This window comes from Andrographis paniculata, unplaced genomic scaffold (genome assembly GCF_009805555.1).
Source record: "Andrographis paniculata isolate CXL003 unplaced genomic scaffold, ASM980555v1 Contig62END, whole genome shotgun sequence".
Classification (NCBI taxonomy): domain Eukaryota; kingdom Viridiplantae; phylum Streptophyta; class Magnoliopsida; order Lamiales; family Acanthaceae; genus Andrographis; species Andrographis paniculata.
In genome coordinates, this window is record NW_026137598.1 from 3,339,057 (window position 1) to 3,360,770 (window position 21,714).

The window sequence follows — 21,714 nt, forward strand, 5'->3', positions numbered from 1 at the left end:
ATGAAACACGAGATTAGACTCAATGCACCATATTAGTATTTTTCTAGATAAACGAGACATTGGGAAACGTTCATGCCAAAAAAATAGAGAGGTAATCCATAAAAACCTTGAGGTAGAAGTCAAAGGAAATTGTTGAACATATAGTACATGCATTTCTAGAAGGCCGTTAGTAGATTACACAAGTCAAACAACATCCTACAATAAGTGAACGTTCCATTTAGGCAAATGAAGGTTGTTTTCTTCATGTTCTTTAGGTTTATAGATATATGATGGTAGCTAAAAAATAGTAAAATTAATGTCTAGCTACTTTCTCTAAGCATTGGTCAAGAAAAAGAAATAGAAAGTGGTCTTTGCAGGTGGTAGTGTCAATTGCCTCTAGTCAATGCGAACCCTCTAAAAGTCACAAGTTGTGTCATGAAGATTTTTCTTTTTTCATCTGTTTTTTCAACGAACCTTCTATTCTCTCACACTACCTTAGTGGGTCTCATTGACTTACAATCCTTTATATGAAAGAAATGTAGTATCCGATACTTTTAGTTTCTCTGTATTAACTTCCTGATGCATATTCTTGTTAAGTTGTTGGGGTTGCTTGTAGGACATGGCAGTCTTGTCTAGGTTCATATTAAGCACGAAAATTACTAGGGTAGTCTATTTTATAATTGGTGCTTCATACTATGGCTCTCTGATGCCTTTTTAGAACTTCAAATAATTAATTTTCATGGTTATCACACAACAACTTAATTTTGCCACTTCACAAAGTAAGTATTTTAACCCAATGAAGCTCATATATAGCTTGGACCTATGATACTCAACCTCATCACTAGAACGTGCAAAAAAATCTCATTTCTTACACTTTCAAGATATAAAATTACCTTCAACAAACACACAATATCCAGAGGTAGAACACATATCAACTAAAAATCCCATCGAATTAGCATGTGAATATCCAAAAATTTTAGAGATACCGTAATTTCTATAAAAATAAGCCTTTCCTGGAAAACCTCTTAATATACTATAAAATGTGCATAGGTACCTTTCACTGAGAGTCACAAGACTAAAAGAAATAACTAACCACATTTATTGCAAATAGGATATATGAAATAGTGAGATAATTGAACTTCTCAACTAACCTTCTATTCTAGCTAGCATTTGCCAAGGGCTCCCTCTATCTATGAAGCAACTTTGTTTGTGAATACATTTATAGTCTTACATTCAATAATGTTTGTTTCTTACAATATATTAAGAATATACTTTTTGTGGGACAAGATAACACGATTCCTTGATTGGGTATTTGAATTCCTAAGAAATACTGCAATGATCCTAAATCCTTAGTTTGAAAATGATTGTACATGTGCTTCTTCAACCATGTAATGATGTCCATATCATCTTTAGTGATGACAATATCGTCAACATAGCCAACCAAGTAAACCTAGTGTTTTATAATATATTTATATAATAAGTATGATTAGACAAATATTGTATCATCTCAAATTATTGAATAAAAAAGCGAAAACATACAAATCATTCCTACATAGATTTTTTTTTAAGTCGTAGAGTGAGCAAAGAAGGTGACAAACGAGATAGAACTCCTCATGACCAACAAAAATGCACAATTGCTCTATATACACATCTTCTTTAAGCTTGTCATGCAATGCGGTAATTTTTATGTTCATTTGAAATATGAAGAAGCCTCAACTAAGTATAGCCACCACAGAGAGAAAAAATAAAAATAGAAGATGTATTGGAAATATGAGAGAAAATTTCCGTGTAGTCATCTCCACACACCTAAATAAAGCCCTTCAAGACAAACAAGCTTTGATACAATCAATGTGACCATTAGGGCCAACCTTAACTACAAAACCCATCGAGAAATGATAGGTCTCTTACCTAGTGGCAATGGAATCAACACTCAAGTGTGGTTTGCATTTAAAGTAGATATTTTTTCATATAGCCTAACACTACCATGAATGACCCAAAACTCCCACCAAAAGAGCAAGGAAAAGAGATGGTGTCTAAAGCAAATACAACATTACACATGGAAAGAGATAAAAAATGATAACTAAGGAAATTGCCAGTAGGATTAAAATTATGAATGGTCCAAATACCTCGATACAAGACAATAGGTGATGGTGGAGCCATAAGTAGTGAAGAAAATAGAACCATAGTTGAATCATCAACAATAGTGGTAATGGTAAGGTAGGTATATCTTGATGATCCATGTATGTCAACTATAAAATTAAAGTGGATGAGTGGAGCCTGTCGCAAACTAGTCCCATAAGTGAAAGATTTTTGTTGTTTTAGTCCTCCAGCACCGGAGACGCCCGCGTGGCTCGCCGGAGGTTACGTGTCCGCTAGGTGTCGCTATAAGGAACTCGGCAAAATAGCCCCGTAACATCGGGAGAAGGGGTGCCTCCTCACAAAGGGGGTCGCAGTGACCAGGCCCGGGTGCTCGTACGGTTCATGGAAGGATATGATAAACTACTTGATTGTTGGGAACTTTGACTCCTCTATATTCGAAATATGCCTCTCTAGGAGCATTAGGATCTGCAGCTCAAATGGTCCCTTATGAAGTCTCTATTGGTCAGTTATTCTCGCAGTGAAGATAAGATTCGGACCACCACTTCTCTGAAAGCATGGTTCTTGCATCACTCTCCCCTTTGAGCTTGTCCATTCGTTGGGTGATCCCTTGCTCTCATGTTCGAGTGTTTGCTCGTCGTTTAGGCCCGTGAGTGAGATTTTTTATCATTGCAGTCACCTCCGGGGTTCTTCGCACCTGGATAGTACCAGGACCCTTATGCCCCAGCCCTGGAGCCGATCAAGCTACCCGCCCTATAACCCACAACTCAAAATAAGCCTTGCAACGAGACGCGGACATTCTCCATGCTGCGGTTCCCTCCGGTCCGTTCCCGGGTTGGGTTAGGGGAAGAGCCGAGCGATTGCCTTCGCGGATCCAAACGCAATCTACTGCCTTGATCCACTTGGCTACATCCGCCCCTATATATAAAATAGGGGATAGAAAATTCATTGAGAATAATGCCCAATCATTAATCAATCCCTTAGATTAGAAGGTCTTCCGAATTGTCTTCTATGATTGCCTTCACATAACTTGAGTAGACAATAGCTGGAAGGAAGTCCCTTTTGCAACATATAGGCGCTTGATAGTTTATTTACTATGAACCATTATTCTTTTCTTTCGGCCTTATTCCACAAAACCAGATTCGACCTTTTAATGCTATTTTCTTTCACTGGTTGATTTTTTCCCATTCCTTAGGGAAAAGTATTCTTAAGAAAAGGAATTTGTCCATTTATATGGGGAAGACATCAATTGATCTATGACAAGGATGCCTGGTGCCTTAAGCTGACTCCGCTAATGAACTCAAACTCTTCGATGAGTCAGACTAGGCTATGATTCCCAGATAGGAAGAAAGAGCATTCGCCACTTCACTATAACTCCCTCCTTGTTTGGATCTTTGTGACCCAGTTTGGCTTAGAGAGTCGTTTTTCTTAGATGAGAAGAGGGCCCTCCTCAACAAAGAACAAGACCAGATTGTGCAGGCCACCAACCTCTCCCGCGATGACCAGGGAGACTAGAATAGAAGAGTCCACCAACCTCTCCAGCCAATGGCTGAGATATTCATTCGACTCACGTACCCTTTGTGGAGGACCGGACCCCTACCAATGAGCAGAAAAGAGAGGAGGAAAGAGGCCCTGGTGAACCATCATAATTAGTGAACAAGTGTAAGCTTCGCTACCATCAACTTCGAGTAGGCTTCAAGCTCCTAGTATTAGAACGGAAAGATCCATTAGATAATGAAGAAGATTTGTAAACTATAGGATTTCTTGTTTGAGTAGGAAAATTTTGGTTTTTCTCGTTTCTTCTCTTTGATAAGAATATGGATTTGAAATGGTACTCGCCTTATTCCACCGGCTTCACCAAATGTCATGGCGAGCTCAACCTTCGGTTGTTATTCCATTGTCCCTAAAAAATGGGCTTTTAAGCCCCCTTTTCAGCCTTGGATAAGTCCCCCCCCCTCAGACATGAGTGTATGAACTGCATTGTGTGTTTACTAGTGCCCGTATATAGCTACTTGTCGCTTAGGACAAAAATGGTGACCGATTACCAGGACGAAGTAGCATCGTACTAGTTCTAAATAAAGGCTAGTTTACAAAGGAGGAAGTCACCCTTTTCATTATACTATCTCAAGGAAAGTGTCCAAAAACCCCAGGTTTCCATTTTCACTGGTCGATTAAAAGGGAGAGCTATTGAGACAAGGGCCACGTGCATTGAGGATTGAGGCGATGAGAAATCCAACATTATGATCCTAGTTGCGAATGACTACTTTGATGGTAGAACTAGTGGAGGTTGACTGTTGAGATGTTTAGAACTGAAATAATACACTATGATTGACACAACTCTGGTAATGGAGCCAAATGAAAAATACCGAGTAAAATTAGCAATAACTTCACTTTTGTAGGAGACAGACGTCCATGAAGGCTATAATAATGTCTTTGAGTATGAATCATCTTGCGACAGTAAATACACTACAAACAGGGGTATCTAATACCAATCAACTTAAAGAGTTATCCATAGGCTAAAAAAAAATGCCCTATATAAACTCTGACAGCAATAGTGGTGGCGTGTGGTAGCACAATGGCAACACGAGTTGTACAAATACGTCAGTAATGTAAGCGGGTGACGTCTACTAGTGCATCATAAAGTGAAAAATGCACTGATGTGATGCGTGGCCGAAGATGACACCAAAAATTGGTCAAAAATGGTTAGAAATATAAATTGGCAGTTCAAATAGGCAGTGTGTGAAGGCACGTGTGGTGACGGGTAGTAATTTTTTAACCATGGATGGCGACGAGTAATGACTTTTTTTTTATCATGGATGGTGGTGGGGTCACAAGGGTTTTGATTATGGTGTTTATTGGATAAAAAGATTGCTCAAATGCCCCGTTAGAGAAAATTAGGATTTTTTTTTTTATCAAAATAGGGTTTAATTCGAATGAGGATTTTGGACGAAGGTTGTACTGGAGATCCTTTATTGCAATAGCAACGTTGAATCATAAGATTTTTAACTTTTACGTGGGAGCCCGCAACATTGAATCCTAAGAAAATAATATAGTATAACGTTGGAGCCCGCAACATTAAAAAATATATATATATACCCTTAAGGGTATTTTGATATTAGTATATGATCACTTTTACTAAAATATAAATAGATACTTTGAAATATGACGGAGAAAAATAATTTTTAAAAAAATATTTTAAATTGAGACGTATGAAATATATATTTAGAGAACAACATCAAACTATGCACAAAACCTTTATGAAAACTCAATGACAACATAGACCAAGTTGTAAAAGAAATGATAAAATTGCTAGATGTTAACTGAATTTCCTATAAGGGATAGCGCATGAGTGGAGGTCGACAAATAGTGGCCAAATAAGTAAATTTTTAGAATAAACAAATGACAATTCTGAAATTTCTACGACCTGATCTATCATAATTGAAAGAAAATTTTACATTTATTATTGGTGAATCAATTCTATCAATTGCAATAATCATTTTTCCCTATATTTTCTAAATCAGCGCTCGGAAAAATTCGCGAGTCATGACTTTTATTGCTTTATTTGTGAGTACGTTTGCTATCATTATATCTTTATTGATCTTAAAAGTACAAAAAAAATTAATATTTTGCTTGCTCTTTCTTATATAGGCGAATGTCTTTAAATTTGTGTAATACACAACCATTTTTCACCATTATATGTTATACGTGATCTTTTTAACTTGCTTTGAATTATTTATATATTAATTCTCATATTTTGTTAGATCACTTTTGCCCAATGCTTCTGGAATATTAAGAATGTTTTGGTTTGATGCATTGAATTAAATACTAAACGTTTTGATTTGGATTTTCGAACTAGACGTTTTTTGCATTTTTTTTCTTTTTCGTTTTTTTGGTTTTAATCATCAGAATTTGAAAATTAAATTGAAAAAATAGATGTGATTATTAGAATACAGATTACATATATATTGGTCTACTTACAAGTTCCATGGCGAGGCATGGAGGGTTATTTTGGTCATTTCCGTCCGTCGTCAATACCAATGATGTATATCGGCGTATGCATTATAAAAGGAGGCCCATTGTCCCGAAAACCCGTCTCTCTCACCGTCTCTCTCTCTCTCTCTCTCTCTCTCTCCGCGTCTTCTCTCTTTCTACAATCAAATTGCAGTAAGATAAACAATATCTCCTCAATTTCTCTATCTAGGGTTTGAAGCACCCTCCTCTCTCGATCTGCTTCAGTTTCCTTCTGTCAATGCCTATGCTGTAAGTGCTTCTGCATTTCTTGCTTTGTTCCCTTCTTAATATTTTGTTTTCCGTCGATATGCATTTTCTGAGCTCATGCTTGTTTGTTCTGGTCAATGTATGTCAAAATCATGTTTAATTTTGTGTGTAATACAGGCACTTTACCCAATTTGAGTTGATTTGTTGGTAAATTTTGGTATGGTATTGTTTTGTCTCTCTAGGAGACGATTTCCGACGTTTTACGTTAATTGTGGATGTGCAGCAAAAGCTGAATGGATTTAGATATTCTTCTGTGTAGTAATTGAATTGCTTTTGAATTATTTGAACTTAAGTTACTTGTAATTTCTATGTTGTGGAACGATAATCTTGTGAGAATTTACTTTTCCAGTGTATTTCTCTTTTCCTTAATTTGGTAGAAAGAAATCGGTACTATTTTCGGGCATTTATGCTCTCTTGGAATCCTTTTGGGTAACTAGGGTTTGGGAATGAGTATTCTGGCAATGCTGAGAACAAACTTACTAAGATGAGCGAGACAGACTCTTCCGGAATGAGGCATAACCAGCAGCCTATTCCGCTTGGGACTTTAATTGGCCGTGAGTTGAGAAATGTCAAGTTAGAGAAGCCGATGGTGAAGTGTGGGCAAGCTGCCCTGGCGAAGAAGGGAGAGGACTATTTTTTGATCAAACCTGATTGCCAAAGAGTTCCTGGCGATCCATCTACATCATTTTCTGTTTTTGCGGTACTTGAACATCTTGTTATGATTTAAGTTATTGTCACTCCAAGATTGACAAGTTTGCTACATGTTCAATTGCAGATTTTCGACGGGCATAATGGTATATCAGCTGCAATATTTGCTAAAGAGAATTTGCTGAACAATGTCTTGAGTGCTATACCTCGTGAACTGGGCAGGGAGGAATGGCTGCAAGCCCTACCCAAGGCATTGGTTGCAGGGTTCGTTAAAACTGACATAGATTTTCAGCGGAGAGGCATGCTTTTTGTTCTTGTTACAAAAATGTTTTTTTCCCCTTTATTGGCTGTATGACGTATTCTATTTGACCTCATCTATCTTGTCCGATTTTTGCGGATGACAGGAGAGACTTCTGGAACAACGGTTACTTTTGTCGTTATTGATGGTTGGACTGTGACTGTTGCATCTGTTGGAGATTCTCGGTGCATATTGGATACACAAGGGGGTGTCGTGTCACTGTTAACCGTTGACCATCGGCTGGAGGAGAATGTCGAAGAACGGGAGCGCGTTACTGCAAGTGGTGGTGAAGTAGGAAGGCTCAATGTTTTTGGAGGCAGTGAAGTAAATTTGATTGCTTTCCCTTTAAGTCCTTACTTTTAATGGCAACAAATCAGATACTTTTAGTTCAGAGATTCATATGATCATTTGTTGTATTTCTGTCTGGAATCTTAGGTGGGCCCATTGCGCTGCTGGCCTGGGGGATTGTGCCTTTCACGGTCCATTGGTGATACGGATGTGGGCGAGTTTATCGTCCCAATTCCCCATGTTAAACAAGTCAAGGTTTTCAATCGTTCACCCCAAAAGATGAAATCTATCCAACAATGAGGCTAAAGTACTTAATAAAATTTTAAATTTATGTATCAGCTTTCTAATGCTGGGGGAAGACTCATTGTTGCCTCTGATGGTATTTGGGATGCACTGTCATCTGAAAGTGCCGCTCAGGCTTGTCGGGGGTTGCCCGCTGATCTTGCTGCAAAGTTGGTTGTTAAGGTACTTGGTGACAGGAACATGCACTTCTGATCTTGAAATTTTTCTGATGATTCTCAACTATTTCAAATGCAGGAGGCTCTTCGATCACGAGGGTTGAAGGATGATACAACATGCTTGGTTGTTGACATTATTCCTTATGACCAACCCATGTTGCCCCCGTCACCTAAAAAGAAACAAAATTTGCTCAGTGCATTTATGTTTCGGAAACAGCGTCAGACCAAAGGGGCAAATAAGTTATCAGCTGTTGGAGCTGTGGAGGAATTGTTTGAGGAAGGCTCTGCAATGCTTGCTGAGAGGTACCTCTTCATTTCACTTCTTTATATATATATATATATATATATATATAAAGCACTTTCTATGTGAACATAAAATTGGTTGAGATTGAAAATATGGCTTGCTTGATGCTGATAATCTTTGTGGCTTTTATTTAGCTAATTCACGAGTATGGAATGTTTTAACTTATAAAGGATGGTTTTTGTCATTTATGACACGATCGTTCCTTTCTCAATATTTATTACCTTTCACCTGGCAGTGAGTTGAGTAGTTGTAATCTTTCTTGTAGATTGTCCCTTGAATATATTCAAAGATCGACGTTTTAGGTTTTTGGCAATCCCATATTGCAATATGATGTTGTGTACCTATAACGGTGACAATACTATTTGAATAATGCTGAAATTATTTTTATGGTAATAGTTAAATTAGTCGGATTACTTACAAAAACACCTAATACTTTTGTAATGTCTTCATCGTAAAAAATTTTGCATCTACGTGTTCTTTAATACTATTAACACTTATTTTATAACATTCATTCCCTTTATTTATTGTTTGTTTTCGTTTTTCATTCAGAAATTGATGGTGTTCATAGACATCTGAGCTTTCTATGAATTTAGCAGCAGCCCCCAATGTTGATTGCTTTTGACATCAAAGTTGGTACAAATTGTCTTACAAACTATTGGCAGGTTGGGCAAGGACTTTCCTCTAGGCCCGAACTCGGGGCTCTTTAGATGTGCTATATGTCAAGTGGATCAGCCACCGAGCGAAGGCTTGTCAGTCAACTCGGGTCCGTATTTCTCCCCGGCTTCGAAGCCATGGGAAGGCCCTTTCCTCTGCGCGAGTTGTCGCCAGAAGAAAGATGCCATGGAAGGCAAAAGGCCAAGCAGATCTTCAAACCAGTAAACTAGTAAATATCTCTCTCCTTCTCTCTCTCTCTTTCTATATATATATATATGTATGTATGTATACATATATGTATTCTTTATGTGAGTAGGAGTGGACACATGTTGGTGTTTTCTTTCTTCTTTTATAACATTTGCTGGTGACCATTAGGTCTCTATGTTTGTGTGTATAAGAAGGTTATTGAGTAAAGATGATTTGTTGTAGAAAGTGCAAATCTTTGATTGTCTGGTGGCTGATGTTTGTCCCAAAACAGGCAATATATATATGTATATATATATTATATATAAAAAGAATAAGACATAATGTGGGGTGTGGGTGATGATTGCAAATGTATTTTGTACTAAGCTGCTTCTGCTTCATTATTCCTATACCTGATCAGAACTGTCACTGTGATTAGGGCAGGTAAAAACTGACCCAAACACAAAATAATTGGGTTTAGGTCAAACATTTCAACTCGATTATGTATATGGGTTGACACGAACTCGACACAATAATAAACAAGTTGGGCTAGGGTTGAGGCTCTCAACTTGAATTTGACACAATAATTCGATAATATATTAATATTGATTAATATATTTATTATATATGTAAAATAAATATAATTTAATAATTTTTTCATAAATTAATTTAAACTAAGTTCAATTTTAAAAAATTCAATCTAATTTAGGCTCAAACCAATAAAAATTAACATAACACGACAACACAACAAAAAAATTATTTAATTTGAATTAAGAAATTCGACTTAATTATGTACACAGGTTAACACAGTTAACCTGAATCCGACATGATAATAAATGGGTTAACCCGAACCTGATACGATAATAAACGGGTTGAATTAGGATTGAGTAATTTAACTCGTTTAAAGTATTCAATCCGATATGAAAACGACACGAATCAACCCATTGTCAACTCTAACTGTGATACACTTCTTACAACATATTTTTATCACATAAAACTACGTAGGGATAAAGTTAATACTATGGAGTATTCACATAAAACTTTATCACATATTTTTTGTCAACCCAAGATGAAATATGCAGCTAAATGTTAGTGGATATTATACTGTGATTTACAGTCATTTTTGGGTGGCCTGGGACTGCTTGAACAATTTGAAATTGACCGACGGATCGTTGTTACGGACTTTCTCGACATGTAGTTTATGGAGTTATTTGAATATTTTTATTTATTTTTCTTTTTTAGGCTTTAGGATTTTTTGCTCTTTTTCTTTTTTTTTTCACCTTTCTGTTCATTATTTCTTCTATTGCGAAAGGGATGCTAACTTCTTTGTGAGTTTGTTTCAGGTTTTACTGTCTTAATGGGTATGCGATTTGGTAGTGGAGGGCGAAGGAAATTACTGCGTGTTTGTAATTCACAAGTTTTTTTATAAAAATTTGCATTTTTTATGTCTAATGCCAGTTGTCTTAATAAAAATTAAAAATTAAAAAAAAAACCCTTTAAGTGAAAAAAAAAAACGACAACAAGATAAAAGAACAAGGAAAAAAAAAGTAATATACATTTAGCTTTGCCTCACGTGGCACAGTTTGAGTGTCCGGAGCATCTGCTATACTAATGTTAGTATTTGATATACTGATGTTATCTTGATGAAATATTTTGATTATTGGAGAAAAAGAAAGATGATAAAGTGAGCTGGTGACATTCGTATCAAAATTCATTTGTGAGATTAGTCATTGCAACGTTTAAGCTATAGGCGTAACTTCGGAATGACTCTGTACAGAGTGAAGATGTATAAATTCTGAAGTGTAAAATATGATCCGAAGTATTACGTGGTATTTTTTTAAAAATATCCCTCTCCAATTATGATTTTATTGGATAAATTTTGAGTTAGCGGAGAAATTATATTGATGAAATTTCTTAATAAATAGTCAAATGAATCTCTTTTTAGGCTGACATCAGCGGAATTATGATAGCAATGCGACGCTGAAAAATTACAAGGTTATAATTTTTTGAAATTTAAATATCGAATCATATCGTGGTGTATTTTTCTCTGATATTTTTACTTTATATACGGTATTTGAGATCATCCTCAACACAGTTTAAAGGTTCAAAAATCTCTCATTTGCAATTATTAAAAAATTATTTGAAACCATGACAAGAACTCGGTTTGATATTATGAGCTGGCCGGCGAGAAGAACATCTATGGGAGGAGGATGTGCCTCAAATCTTGTGGAAAGGAAAGTTTCACCCTATGGCTCAAAAGTTCCTCCCTTTGTTCCAAAAGTTCCAGCAGTTGCCAATTCGATTATAGGAACAAAACCAAATGATATCATGGTTTTAAGCTATCAACCTTTTGAAAGAAATGTGGCCCCTGCCACCACTAAAGAGAATACGGTCGCTCATGTTGACAAAAATACCTATGGAGGGTGCTGCTTTTACAGAGCAGATAAATGAAAAGGTTGCAGAAATTGATGAAAGGATTGAGGAAGAGTCCATTGATGGTGATGCAATAGGCCAAACTAGGTTGAAAAACAAGGTGGAAGTGATGTCTTTGTGACGGAGGGATATGATAGTTGGAGTAAAAAACTCTTGATTTAGTATTCACGTAGATGATGTTTCTAGTTTTCACAATAAAATACAACAAAAATATGAAAATCAATGAAGCAGAATCAATCAATTGTTGTTGCATTTCATAAGCAAAGTGAAGCTGCGACGAAAGAATATTGAATTAGATTAAATGCTTGGATTGATGTTTGTAGATTCTTGATGAAAATTCTTTATCATTCTGTGGTTATGATAAGTTGAAAAACTCTACTTCTAAAGGTCTCGTTTTGGAAGCATTATCATTACTTGGAAGTAAAAATGAGTCCATTCATAATATAATATTAATAAATGTTCCAAAGAATAATTAAATGATATCTACATCTATTCAAAATGATATTGTAAATTCTTTTGCGAATGAAATATGCAAGTCCATTTTTAAAGAGATTGATAGTGATGTATTTTATATGTTAGTTGATGAATCTAGTGGCATATAAATAATAAAAAAAAGAACAAATGGTCGTGATTTTGAGATACATAGATGTGATACTCCGGAGTTGGGTCGGTATTAAGCCAACTTTCGTGTGTGGATGAGCCGGGGCTGGGTCAGATTAAATAGATTATTCACATCAATAATGTGAAAATTCTTCTTCAGGAGTCTACTTGAGAGAACTCTATAATTAAACGTGTTTGCTTTAGGGTAATTTCAGAATGACTAACCTCTTGGGAAGTCTTCCAGGGTGCGCGTGAGTAGGGACAAAGCGCGCAGAAAAGACGTGTGTTGACCTGTGAGGATAGTCTAATCGTGACACACCCAATTTACGTAGCTTGTGGGTCAGAGCGTTATAGTTGGTATCAGAGCCAACCTACGAAAGCCTAGTTGTTGACCAGACTATTGAGAGAAGTGATCAAGGTTATGATGAAACGAGTAGCATGCAAAAGGGAGTTTATTGGTTTGAAAGTTTTGATCTTGAAGGAGAACAACTCTAAATATTATGTACATTATTTTGATCACCAACTTCATCTAGTAGTTGTTGCAAAAAAACCATAATGTTGTTGAGAACTTTTTGACATGCTAGCGAAAATGATGAATGTGGTTTGCGCTTCTTAAAAACGAAAAGATATGATTCAAAAAAACTACATATGAGAATACAAGAAACTATTAGTAAATGTGAAATTGAAACCAAAATTAGATTAATTCAAGAGCTCTCTCTTATACATGCCGGAGATACACATTGAGGTTCTCATCATAGAATACTACAATGTTTGAATTTTTTGTTTCCAGAAGTTGTTGTGGTGCTTAAATATGTTAAAGAGGATGGCGATAATAGTTTGAACCGACATCTAGCTTATGATTTTTTAGAATATTTCCATTTGATTTTGGATTATATTTGCACTTAGATATTGCACATTTTAGAACTTACGAATGTATTGTCACGAACTCTTCAATAAAAAACCAAGATATCATAGAAATAGTCTAATTGATAGAAGGAATAGAAAATCATTGCAAAAGTTTAAAGAAAATGAGTTTGATATACTTTTGGAAACGGTCTTTCATTGCAAAAGAATAGTCTTGAAAACTTAATATGGAGAATTCATATGGTACTTCAAGAAATCATAAAAAAAAAAAAAAAAACCATCATCTCCAATTGGCACCATTATGAGGTATACATTTTCAACATTGTTTTAGATATGCAAATTCAAAATTTTGATGATTGATTTATTGCGATTAGTACTAAGTTGCTTACTAATATGACTACTTTGAGTCCACAAGATTCAATTTTTTATGTTTGATTCATCAAAGTTAGTGAAGTTAAGTGCATTTTATTCATATGATTTAATAATATGAAAAGAAAAACGATTATACTTCAAGATGAAAGATTTGCTAACATGGATAGTTATTTGCAACCTTGCAGAATTGATGGTGCAAATAAGAAAGTAATTTTTTTTAATCATTATGTATTTCCATTATTAAATCTAGTTTTGATTTTACCAATCATAACACCAACAGTTAAAGGATATTTTTCTGCTATGAAACATGTTAAAATATATTTATAAGCAATATATATTATATTTATGATAGTTGTTTTATTTAAGAGATTCGTAGGATTCTTACCTTATTTAGACGATTTGTTATCACTATAAATATGTATGTATTCTTATGATTGAAATTGAGAATTTCAGTTTCATATTCTAACATGGTATTAGAGTCAAATTCTCTTTGGGTATATCCATGACCCGTTATATCCTGTATATTTTTATATTTTATTGATGTATATGCTTCTATCCATGTTCATGTTATCATCTTCATGCCATTTATGTTGTTGTCTGGTCGGTCTCCACTAACAGAGTTATGCCTTCAACTCTAATTCCGTTGAGAGTTCTGTTTTCGACTCCAATTTTATTGAAAGCAAGTGAGTCATGTTTTCGACTCTAGTTCTGATGTGAACGAGCGTGTCTTGTTTCCAACTCTAACGGTGTTGAGTTCTGATTCTGACTCTGATCCAGTGGACGACTACACCACTTTTAGTCAATTGCAACTTCAAGTTACTATATCTTTTTCGGTCACTTCTAACAAACTCAAGTTTGTTCAATCATATCTTAAGTTTGAGGAGGTGTGTAAAAATATATTTAGAAGCAATATATTATATTTATCATAGTTGTCTTATTTAAGAGATTCGTAGGATTCTTACCTTATTTAGAGGATTTGTATATCACTATAAATATGTAAGTATTATTATGATTAAAATAAAGAATTTCAGTTTCATATTCTAACAAAACATTTGCGCAATCGGATGAGTGATGATTTTTAAATGATTCGTTTATTTGTGTTATAGAGATTAAAACACGTGTTAATGTTACAAATTAAGTTGTAATTAATCGCTTTCAAAGTAGGAAAGAGCATAAAAAAACAGATGTAAAAAGCAGATTGTTAGTATATATATTGTTTAATAAAATCAAATTTTTAGTTTATTTTATTTTTAAATATATATATTCTGCAACCGGTAAATAATCTTTTTAAATCGGCCGTTTTCTTTAACACAATGTTTGGCATAGTATATATATAAGTAAAATCAATCATAGTTAAATAATATACAAGTTTGTTGGGTAGGGTGGGACTTGTGACCGTGAGGTTATAAATTCAAATTCCGACGCTTCCGGATCTTATCTGCCACACATAGTTTGTATAGTGTGACTTGCCTTGTCAGTCCTAGTTAGGGATAAGGGATTGAGTTCATCCGACACGACTCGACCCAAATACACATGGTTGGACCCGAGACCAAAATTAGACTTTATTATACCTGGATTGACCCGAATAATACCCTACAAGACCCGATAGACCTGATAGACCCAAAAAAATATTTTACAATTCTTAAAGTTTAATTTAAAATTGAACCCGGGCCCTACATATATTAAAATTTATATATTTTATTCAAAAATATTAAAAAAAATGATAAAAAATAACTAAATTAAAGCAAAAATATATTTAAAATATAATTATATTATTAAAAGTTATTTTAGCATATATACAATTAACATATTAGTAATATATTAATCCGGTCCGGATCACGTCCGGGTCCGGATAGGGTCTACCTTTGGACCCGAGACCCGAACCCGAAAAGATATATAATATCGACCCGGACCCGATACCCGAATAATTGGACTCAACTCCAAATAAATTGGTCGGGTCTCGAGTCTAGCCAAACACATTGTCATCCCTGTACCTAATTTGAAGGCTATTAGGTTTGGCCAGAGGTTCATTCCTGGACCTAATTTATAGGCTATTAAGTTCGACCGGAGGTTTATACAGAGTGTACTCGACAAGTAGTAAATGTAGATTCTCAAAAAAATATATAAATTATTGTTTAGTTATAATTTCAAATTGTATTTGGAAGTTCACTTCAATTGTTTGAATAATCATACAGTATTATTTACTTAATATTTAAATTATTATAAAGTTTTTGTACAATTAAAATTTTTGAAATATGTATTAAGTCTTTTAAAACGTATACATTTAAAAATATATATTTAATATTAATCTTATTTTTATAGAATAAATTTATAAATAATAAAAATATATTTATATATAATAATTGTAAAAATGTTTGACACATCTTGTCTATTTGTTAATTAATTAAGATCATCTAATGACTCATTTGATTATATAAAATAGGTGTTATAAATTTATATTGACACGTCCGTTGAAGATTAATATGTTTGTAAATTGTGTATAAATAAGGGATGTGGTTAGGGTGCTGATTTTTAATGTTAATTTTTTAACTCAGCACACTTTATATGTACAAATAGCACACAATATTATTATATACAGCACATGTTGTGTATAAGAAAAATATGTGCTTTTTTTATAATAACTGTGTTGTATAAGAGTATGTCGTGTGCTAAAATCAACTGTTGTGTGAGTTGTATGAGAGTATAACATGTATTGTTAGTTTATGTGTTGTATTTGTATTATATTAACATATACAATATGTTATCTGTAAAAATACTGTATACTTTCAAAAAATACATAATATACTATTGAGACTATAATATGTATTTTTTTGTTCATATAATGTATTTGTATTATAGGTCATTGATAAAATGAATGTGATGATCATCTCCCTATCTCAATCTTTTTTACTCCCTCATCTCTTATCTCTCTCAAATACACAAACACAAATACGTACATATATATATATATATCTAAGTTACAAAAAGTAAACACATATATTGTTGTATATATACATATATTTATCTATATAGTTTATTTATCTATTTTTTTATATATTTTATAACAAAAATTTATATTTATAAAAAATAAAAGATTTATATAATATATATATAAATAATATATATTTATTCGAAAAAATCTATAAATATATGAAATTATAAATGAGTCTTATTTTTAAAAAAGTAAAAAATACTATGTAAAATAAAAAAAATAGGGAGAATATATATAATACAATCTAAAATTTTATTAATGATCAAAAACGTTCATAAAATGGGTTTGTTCTGTTCTTATTTTAAATCAAAGTCAATACTATTAAATTTTATACAATTTTAAATGAAAATATACTGACCGGCAATTAAATATTTCACATATTCCGTGATCACAATTTAATGTAATACATGGGAAGGGATCGTCTCCACAAGGATTGTGTGATTCACTATTTCGTATTCTAATGCAGTAAAAAAAATGGGAGAATCTTCTTTTATTATCTAATGAAGATAAAATAATAAAGCAATTAAATTATCGGAGAACTAACTGTCAAAGGGATGTCTGGCTCAAATGATGATGCAGTTATGACACTTGTATTTTATCATCAATTCAATAAAGTTAATTTTTATTAGACTATCAACAAATTGATTATAGCTATCAACAAGCTATACCAACCAATTTTTTTTATATAGTATAGGTAGTTAACGTACGACCGTTAACTATCTCTAATTAAGCTAATAAACCTAAGTATGCCCATAAGAAATATTTGTCTAATCGCATTCTAATTTAGAAAAATTCAATTCAAAACAATTGCTACCCAAGAGAAGCAATTATAATTGATTGTCTAACCCCCGAGAATGAGTTATTCAACCCGATTATCACCTATTTAAGTGCGAATATAATTACAGATATCCTACATTAATTGACTTTAAACTATGATACCAATTTAAATATCGGTAATAAAATATTCAATCAATCTAACAATCACAAACATTATTCTCAGGATTAGACAAATATTGATAATTAAGAAATTTTATAAAGAAAGTCAATAATCTCCAAAACACAAAAACCAAAACATTATTCTCCCTCAAACCAAAAAAATATCTACTCTATAATCAAATAACAAAGAAAAATAAGGAAAAATGAGAAAACCGGTAATATAGATTATATTATGCTAGAGTATAAGATTGAGAATATGTCCATATTCCCTTAAGGAAGGAAATAGTATGAAGGAACCATCAGTTTGCTCCTGCGTGATAGATCTGTCAGTCTTCTGCTCTGTGCGTATATGCTTCTAGTCTTCCTTCTTTTTTTTGTGTGACTCCTTGCGTTTCTCTTTTAATTTTGCCCTATTTTTGTAGCAGATTAGCTTTTGGACCTTCAATTAAATTCTCACGTCAGGAGGGTGTGGTTACTTGATTGTCTAATGCTGATTTTTTCTTTATTTTTCTCTAAATTCACCAAATATGTTTTTTCTCTCATGCATGTAAAAAATAAACAATACGCACAGAAATTAGATAAAATCCAATCAAAATCAATCAAATATTGCATATGATATGAATATAAAACGCATGCGATTTCGAGCTATCATATACTCCCTCCGTCTCAAGTCAATTGGCTCATTTGATTTGAGACACAATATTTAAGGTAAAAGAGTTTAATTAGATAATAATATTGAATTACGATATTATGTTATTATATTTTAATATGAGTAATATTATTGGTAGTTTTAATATATATATATAATTAAAATAAATTTAAAATATGTGTTAAAATATTTTAAATATTATATCTCAATAAAATATACTTCCTCCGTCGCATAACAAAATATCCCTTTTTTTCATTTTGATATGTTCCATAACAAGGTATTTATTTCTTTTTTTAGTAAATGAACTATTTACCTAATATTACAAATACCCTTACAACTTCCAATATATTACACAAATATCATTACCTTTATATCTCACTTCATTTTAGTCATTTCAACTTTATTTCTACTATATCCCAATATAATACTAATATTTCTAAAACTCCGTACAAAAAGCAAATGGATACTTAGTTATGGGACGAAGAAAGTATGTAATATGAATATGAGAATAAAATTTTGAATAATACAAATGAACAAAAAAATATACTTATTTATTTATAATTAAGATAAAACTAATTTTATAAAATAGTAGAAGTTTTAAATATAGATAAAATTATTAGTTTACCGATGATAGAGATAGAAATAAATGATTTTAAGTGGTTCTACTTGATGTATTATGTTATATTTATTAAGCTAATTAAATTGATTTGTAATTGTTAAGTATTGATAGATTTAATAATTTTACTAAAATTATAAACATGTCAATTGAAGTAGGATTTACAAAAAAGGAAAATAAAACAATTGAAATGAGACGGAGTGAGTATTATTTTTTTCTTACAAAAATATTATATCAAAATACTATTTAAACAAAACTTCAAATATAAAAATCTATTTTAGATTAATTTCAAGGCACAGCCAAGCACAATTCTTTTTTTTTTTTTTTTTTTTTTTTTGTTTACTTGATTGTATATTTGAATTAAAGAATATAACAGTGTATATAAAAATGAAATTTTGTTTCATCAAAATCATGGGTTTGTTATATTTTGATCTGAGTTTAATTTCTTTTAGTTAAATAAATTTTGATTAATATTTTATAAAAATAATACAAATTAAATACTTCCTTAAGTTGTAAAATAACATAAAGTCGCATTCCTAAAATTGTATTCTTTCCTTTACTTAATTAGCGTTTTCTCGTGTCTGCTAATAATGTCTATATAAGGCATTTTCTCTTCTCTAAAATTGATTTTTCCTTCTGCTATTTTCTCACATTTTTTAATTTCACCATGGTATCAGACCATGGTTAGCACTTTAAGAATTTTCTTCTCCTTGCACCAGATTTGACATTCCAACCGTGTTAAGATGACCAAAAATGGTTAAACAAGAGCAGCAAGCGGTCCAGTGTTTGGAAGTTTCACAGTTTCTGGTGCTGGGATTGTTTAAGATGATTTTCTTTTCCATGGTTCGGATCATCCTGGTATGATGCTTGTTACTACACCGTTTGATGATTCCAACTTCCTTCAGTGGCGAATTGCTATTGAAAACGCCATAATTGCTAAATCAAAAATTTGGTTTTTATTAATGATACAACACCGATTCCTGAAGAAACTGCACCAGAATTACAGAGGATAATCAATGTGGATAATCAATTCGATTTCAAAAGAAGATTCAAAAGTTTTTCGACTATGCCGAACTACAGAGGATCTATAGAAGAGTTTGGTAGAAAGCTATGGTCAATGTTATGGACCAAAACTTCTTCAGATTCAAAAGAAAAATTTTTGGCAGGTGCAGGGCAATATGTCTGTTAGCAACTATTATACCAATCTGAAATATCTATGGGATGAATTAAAAAAACTTGCACCACATCCTGTGTGGATCTGGAAATGAATTAGAAGAGAGAGATGAATTCTATGAAGTAGTGTAGTTCTTAATTGGCTTAAATGATTCACTTGATCATGTTAAAAATCAAGTGCTACTTATGGATCAGTAGGCAAAGCTTATGCTATGGTTTGTAATGTGGAATCTCAAAGGGGAGTTACCTCATATGGTCATGTGAATATGGAAGGAATACTTAGTGATCTATGGCATAAAAGACTTGGAGCAATGAAACACATCCAGTTTGTACCTCATCTTTGAGTCTACAAAAACATTGTGATATTTGTTTTTGTTCCAAATTCGATAGAATTGAGTTTTGAGAAAATTGATTTCTGCTTCTTTAAGCCTTTTGAATTATTGCATATTGATGTTTGGGGACCGTATGGCACCACAAGTATATCAGGTCTTTGGTTGATATTACTCTAGATGCACTTGGATCTATCTTATGCAGGTCTCTTGAAAATGTTTGCAGCTCTTGTCCAGAATCAATATGATCACAACATAAAAAAAAAAAATTACGTTCTGACAATGGTTCAAAATTTTTGAATCTTGCCTGCAAGTATCTGGTTCATATTGTTCACCGGCGCACTTGTGTATATTCTCCTCAACAAAATAGTCGGGGTGGAACGGAAACACCAACATTTACTTAATATAGCCAAAGCTCTTCTGCTCCAATCTGATCTTCCACACAAATTTTGGGGAGAAGCTGTATTTTCTGCAGCATGTTTGATCAATGTCACTCCAACAACTATTCTAGCCGCAGAAACACCATATGAGGTATTGACCAAATTACAACCTGATTATTCTCGTCTAAAGGTTTTTTTGGTGTCAATGCTATGCAAGTGATACATCACCGTTCAAGGATAAGCTTGCTAATAGAGCGCGTAAGTGGGTACAACTCCTCTCATAAGGGATATAAGGTCATAAACATTGCCACTCGAACTTATTTTCATCTCAAAAGACGTGATCTTCCAGGAATATCTCTTCCCATACTTTGATGGCTCTATCAATACTACTTAAGCTTCTTCTCCTCCCATTGTCCCTATAGGTCCTGACACCACACCCAGTCGACTGATGATGCGTTGTGCGGTCCTCACGTGGACGATATAAATCATGATCTTTCATCCCATTAATCTCCTCCACCTCTGCGAAGATTACAAAACCTCCTAGGAGATTTTCAGACTATGACTTCTCCTATACTGCCTCTTCTGTTCCAACCTCCAATATGATTGACACACCTTCATCTTATACTCAAGCTAAACTTCATACACCTTGGGTTCAAGCCATGACTGAAGAGTTGGATGCCTTGGAAAAGAATCACACAGGACAGTCATCACATTTATGTCTAATAAATCTGCTATTGGTTTTAAATGGGTGTTTCGAACCAAGATTAATTCTGATAGGACTGTCAATCGCTTTAAAGCGCATCTAGTTGCCAAAGGGATATCATCAGGTTTATGATGTTGATTACAATGAATCTTTTGCTCCAGTTGCTGAGTATGTTACTGTCATGCTGCTTATTGTTGTTACAGCTTCTTTTAACTGGAAACTTGCACAGTTAGACATCAATAATTATTTCCTCCATAGGTCGCTCAAAGAGGACTTATATATGGTTCCACCACCTGGATACCTGAAAGCTTCTCCTGGTTCAGTGTGTAAGCTAAATCGATCTCTTTATGGTCTAAAGCAGGCTCTGCGTCAGTGAAATCGTGCCTTAACCTTGTTTCTCTTACAATGTGGCTCCAGTCAATCCTATCATGATTCCTGCCTCTTTACATTGCATGCTGCTGATGTTTGCTTGCTATTTGT

General features: G+C 33.5%; 1 protein-coding gene across 2 annotated transcripts; it reads left to right on the forward strand.

Annotated features, from left to right (window-relative positions):
* The first annotated feature begins 6,170 nt into the window (after positions 1–6,170).
* Positions 6,171–9,436, forward strand: LOC127261256 (probable protein phosphatase 2C 5). Of its 2 annotated transcripts, none has more exons than XM_051289513.1 (8): positions 6,171–6,336; positions 6,792–7,054; positions 7,130–7,301; positions 7,407–7,624; positions 7,736–7,843; positions 7,928–8,053; positions 8,126–8,349; positions 9,013–9,436. In XM_051289513.1, exons 2-8 carry the CDS (start codon positions 6,839–6,841, stop codon positions 9,227–9,229), a joined length of 1,281 nt encoding a protein of 426 aa, XP_051145470.1. In that variant the 5' UTR covers positions 6,171–6,336; positions 6,792–6,838; the 3' UTR covers positions 9,230–9,436. The 2 variants fall into 2 exon arrangements, with proteins under 2 accessions (XP_051145470.1, XP_051145471.1); XM_051289514.1 differs by having other exon boundaries at positions 8,900–9,048.
* Positions 9,437–21,714: the final 12,278 nt, after the last annotated feature.

Bases quoted from the DNA above. Each gene is read 5' to 3' on its own strand.
- LOC127261256 (XM_051289513.1), top strand. From the start codon at position 6,839: ATGAGCGAGACAGACTCTTCCGGAATGAGGCATAACCAGCAGCCTATT. The intron at 7,302-7,406 runs GCATGCTTTTTG...TGCGGATGACAG, and splicing joins CATAGATTTTCAGCGGAGAG to GAGAGACTTCTGGAACAACG. The intron at 8,350-9,012 runs GTACCTCTTCAT...AACTATTGGCAG, and splicing joins TCTGCAATGCTTGCTGAGAG to GTTGGGCAAGGACTTTCCTC.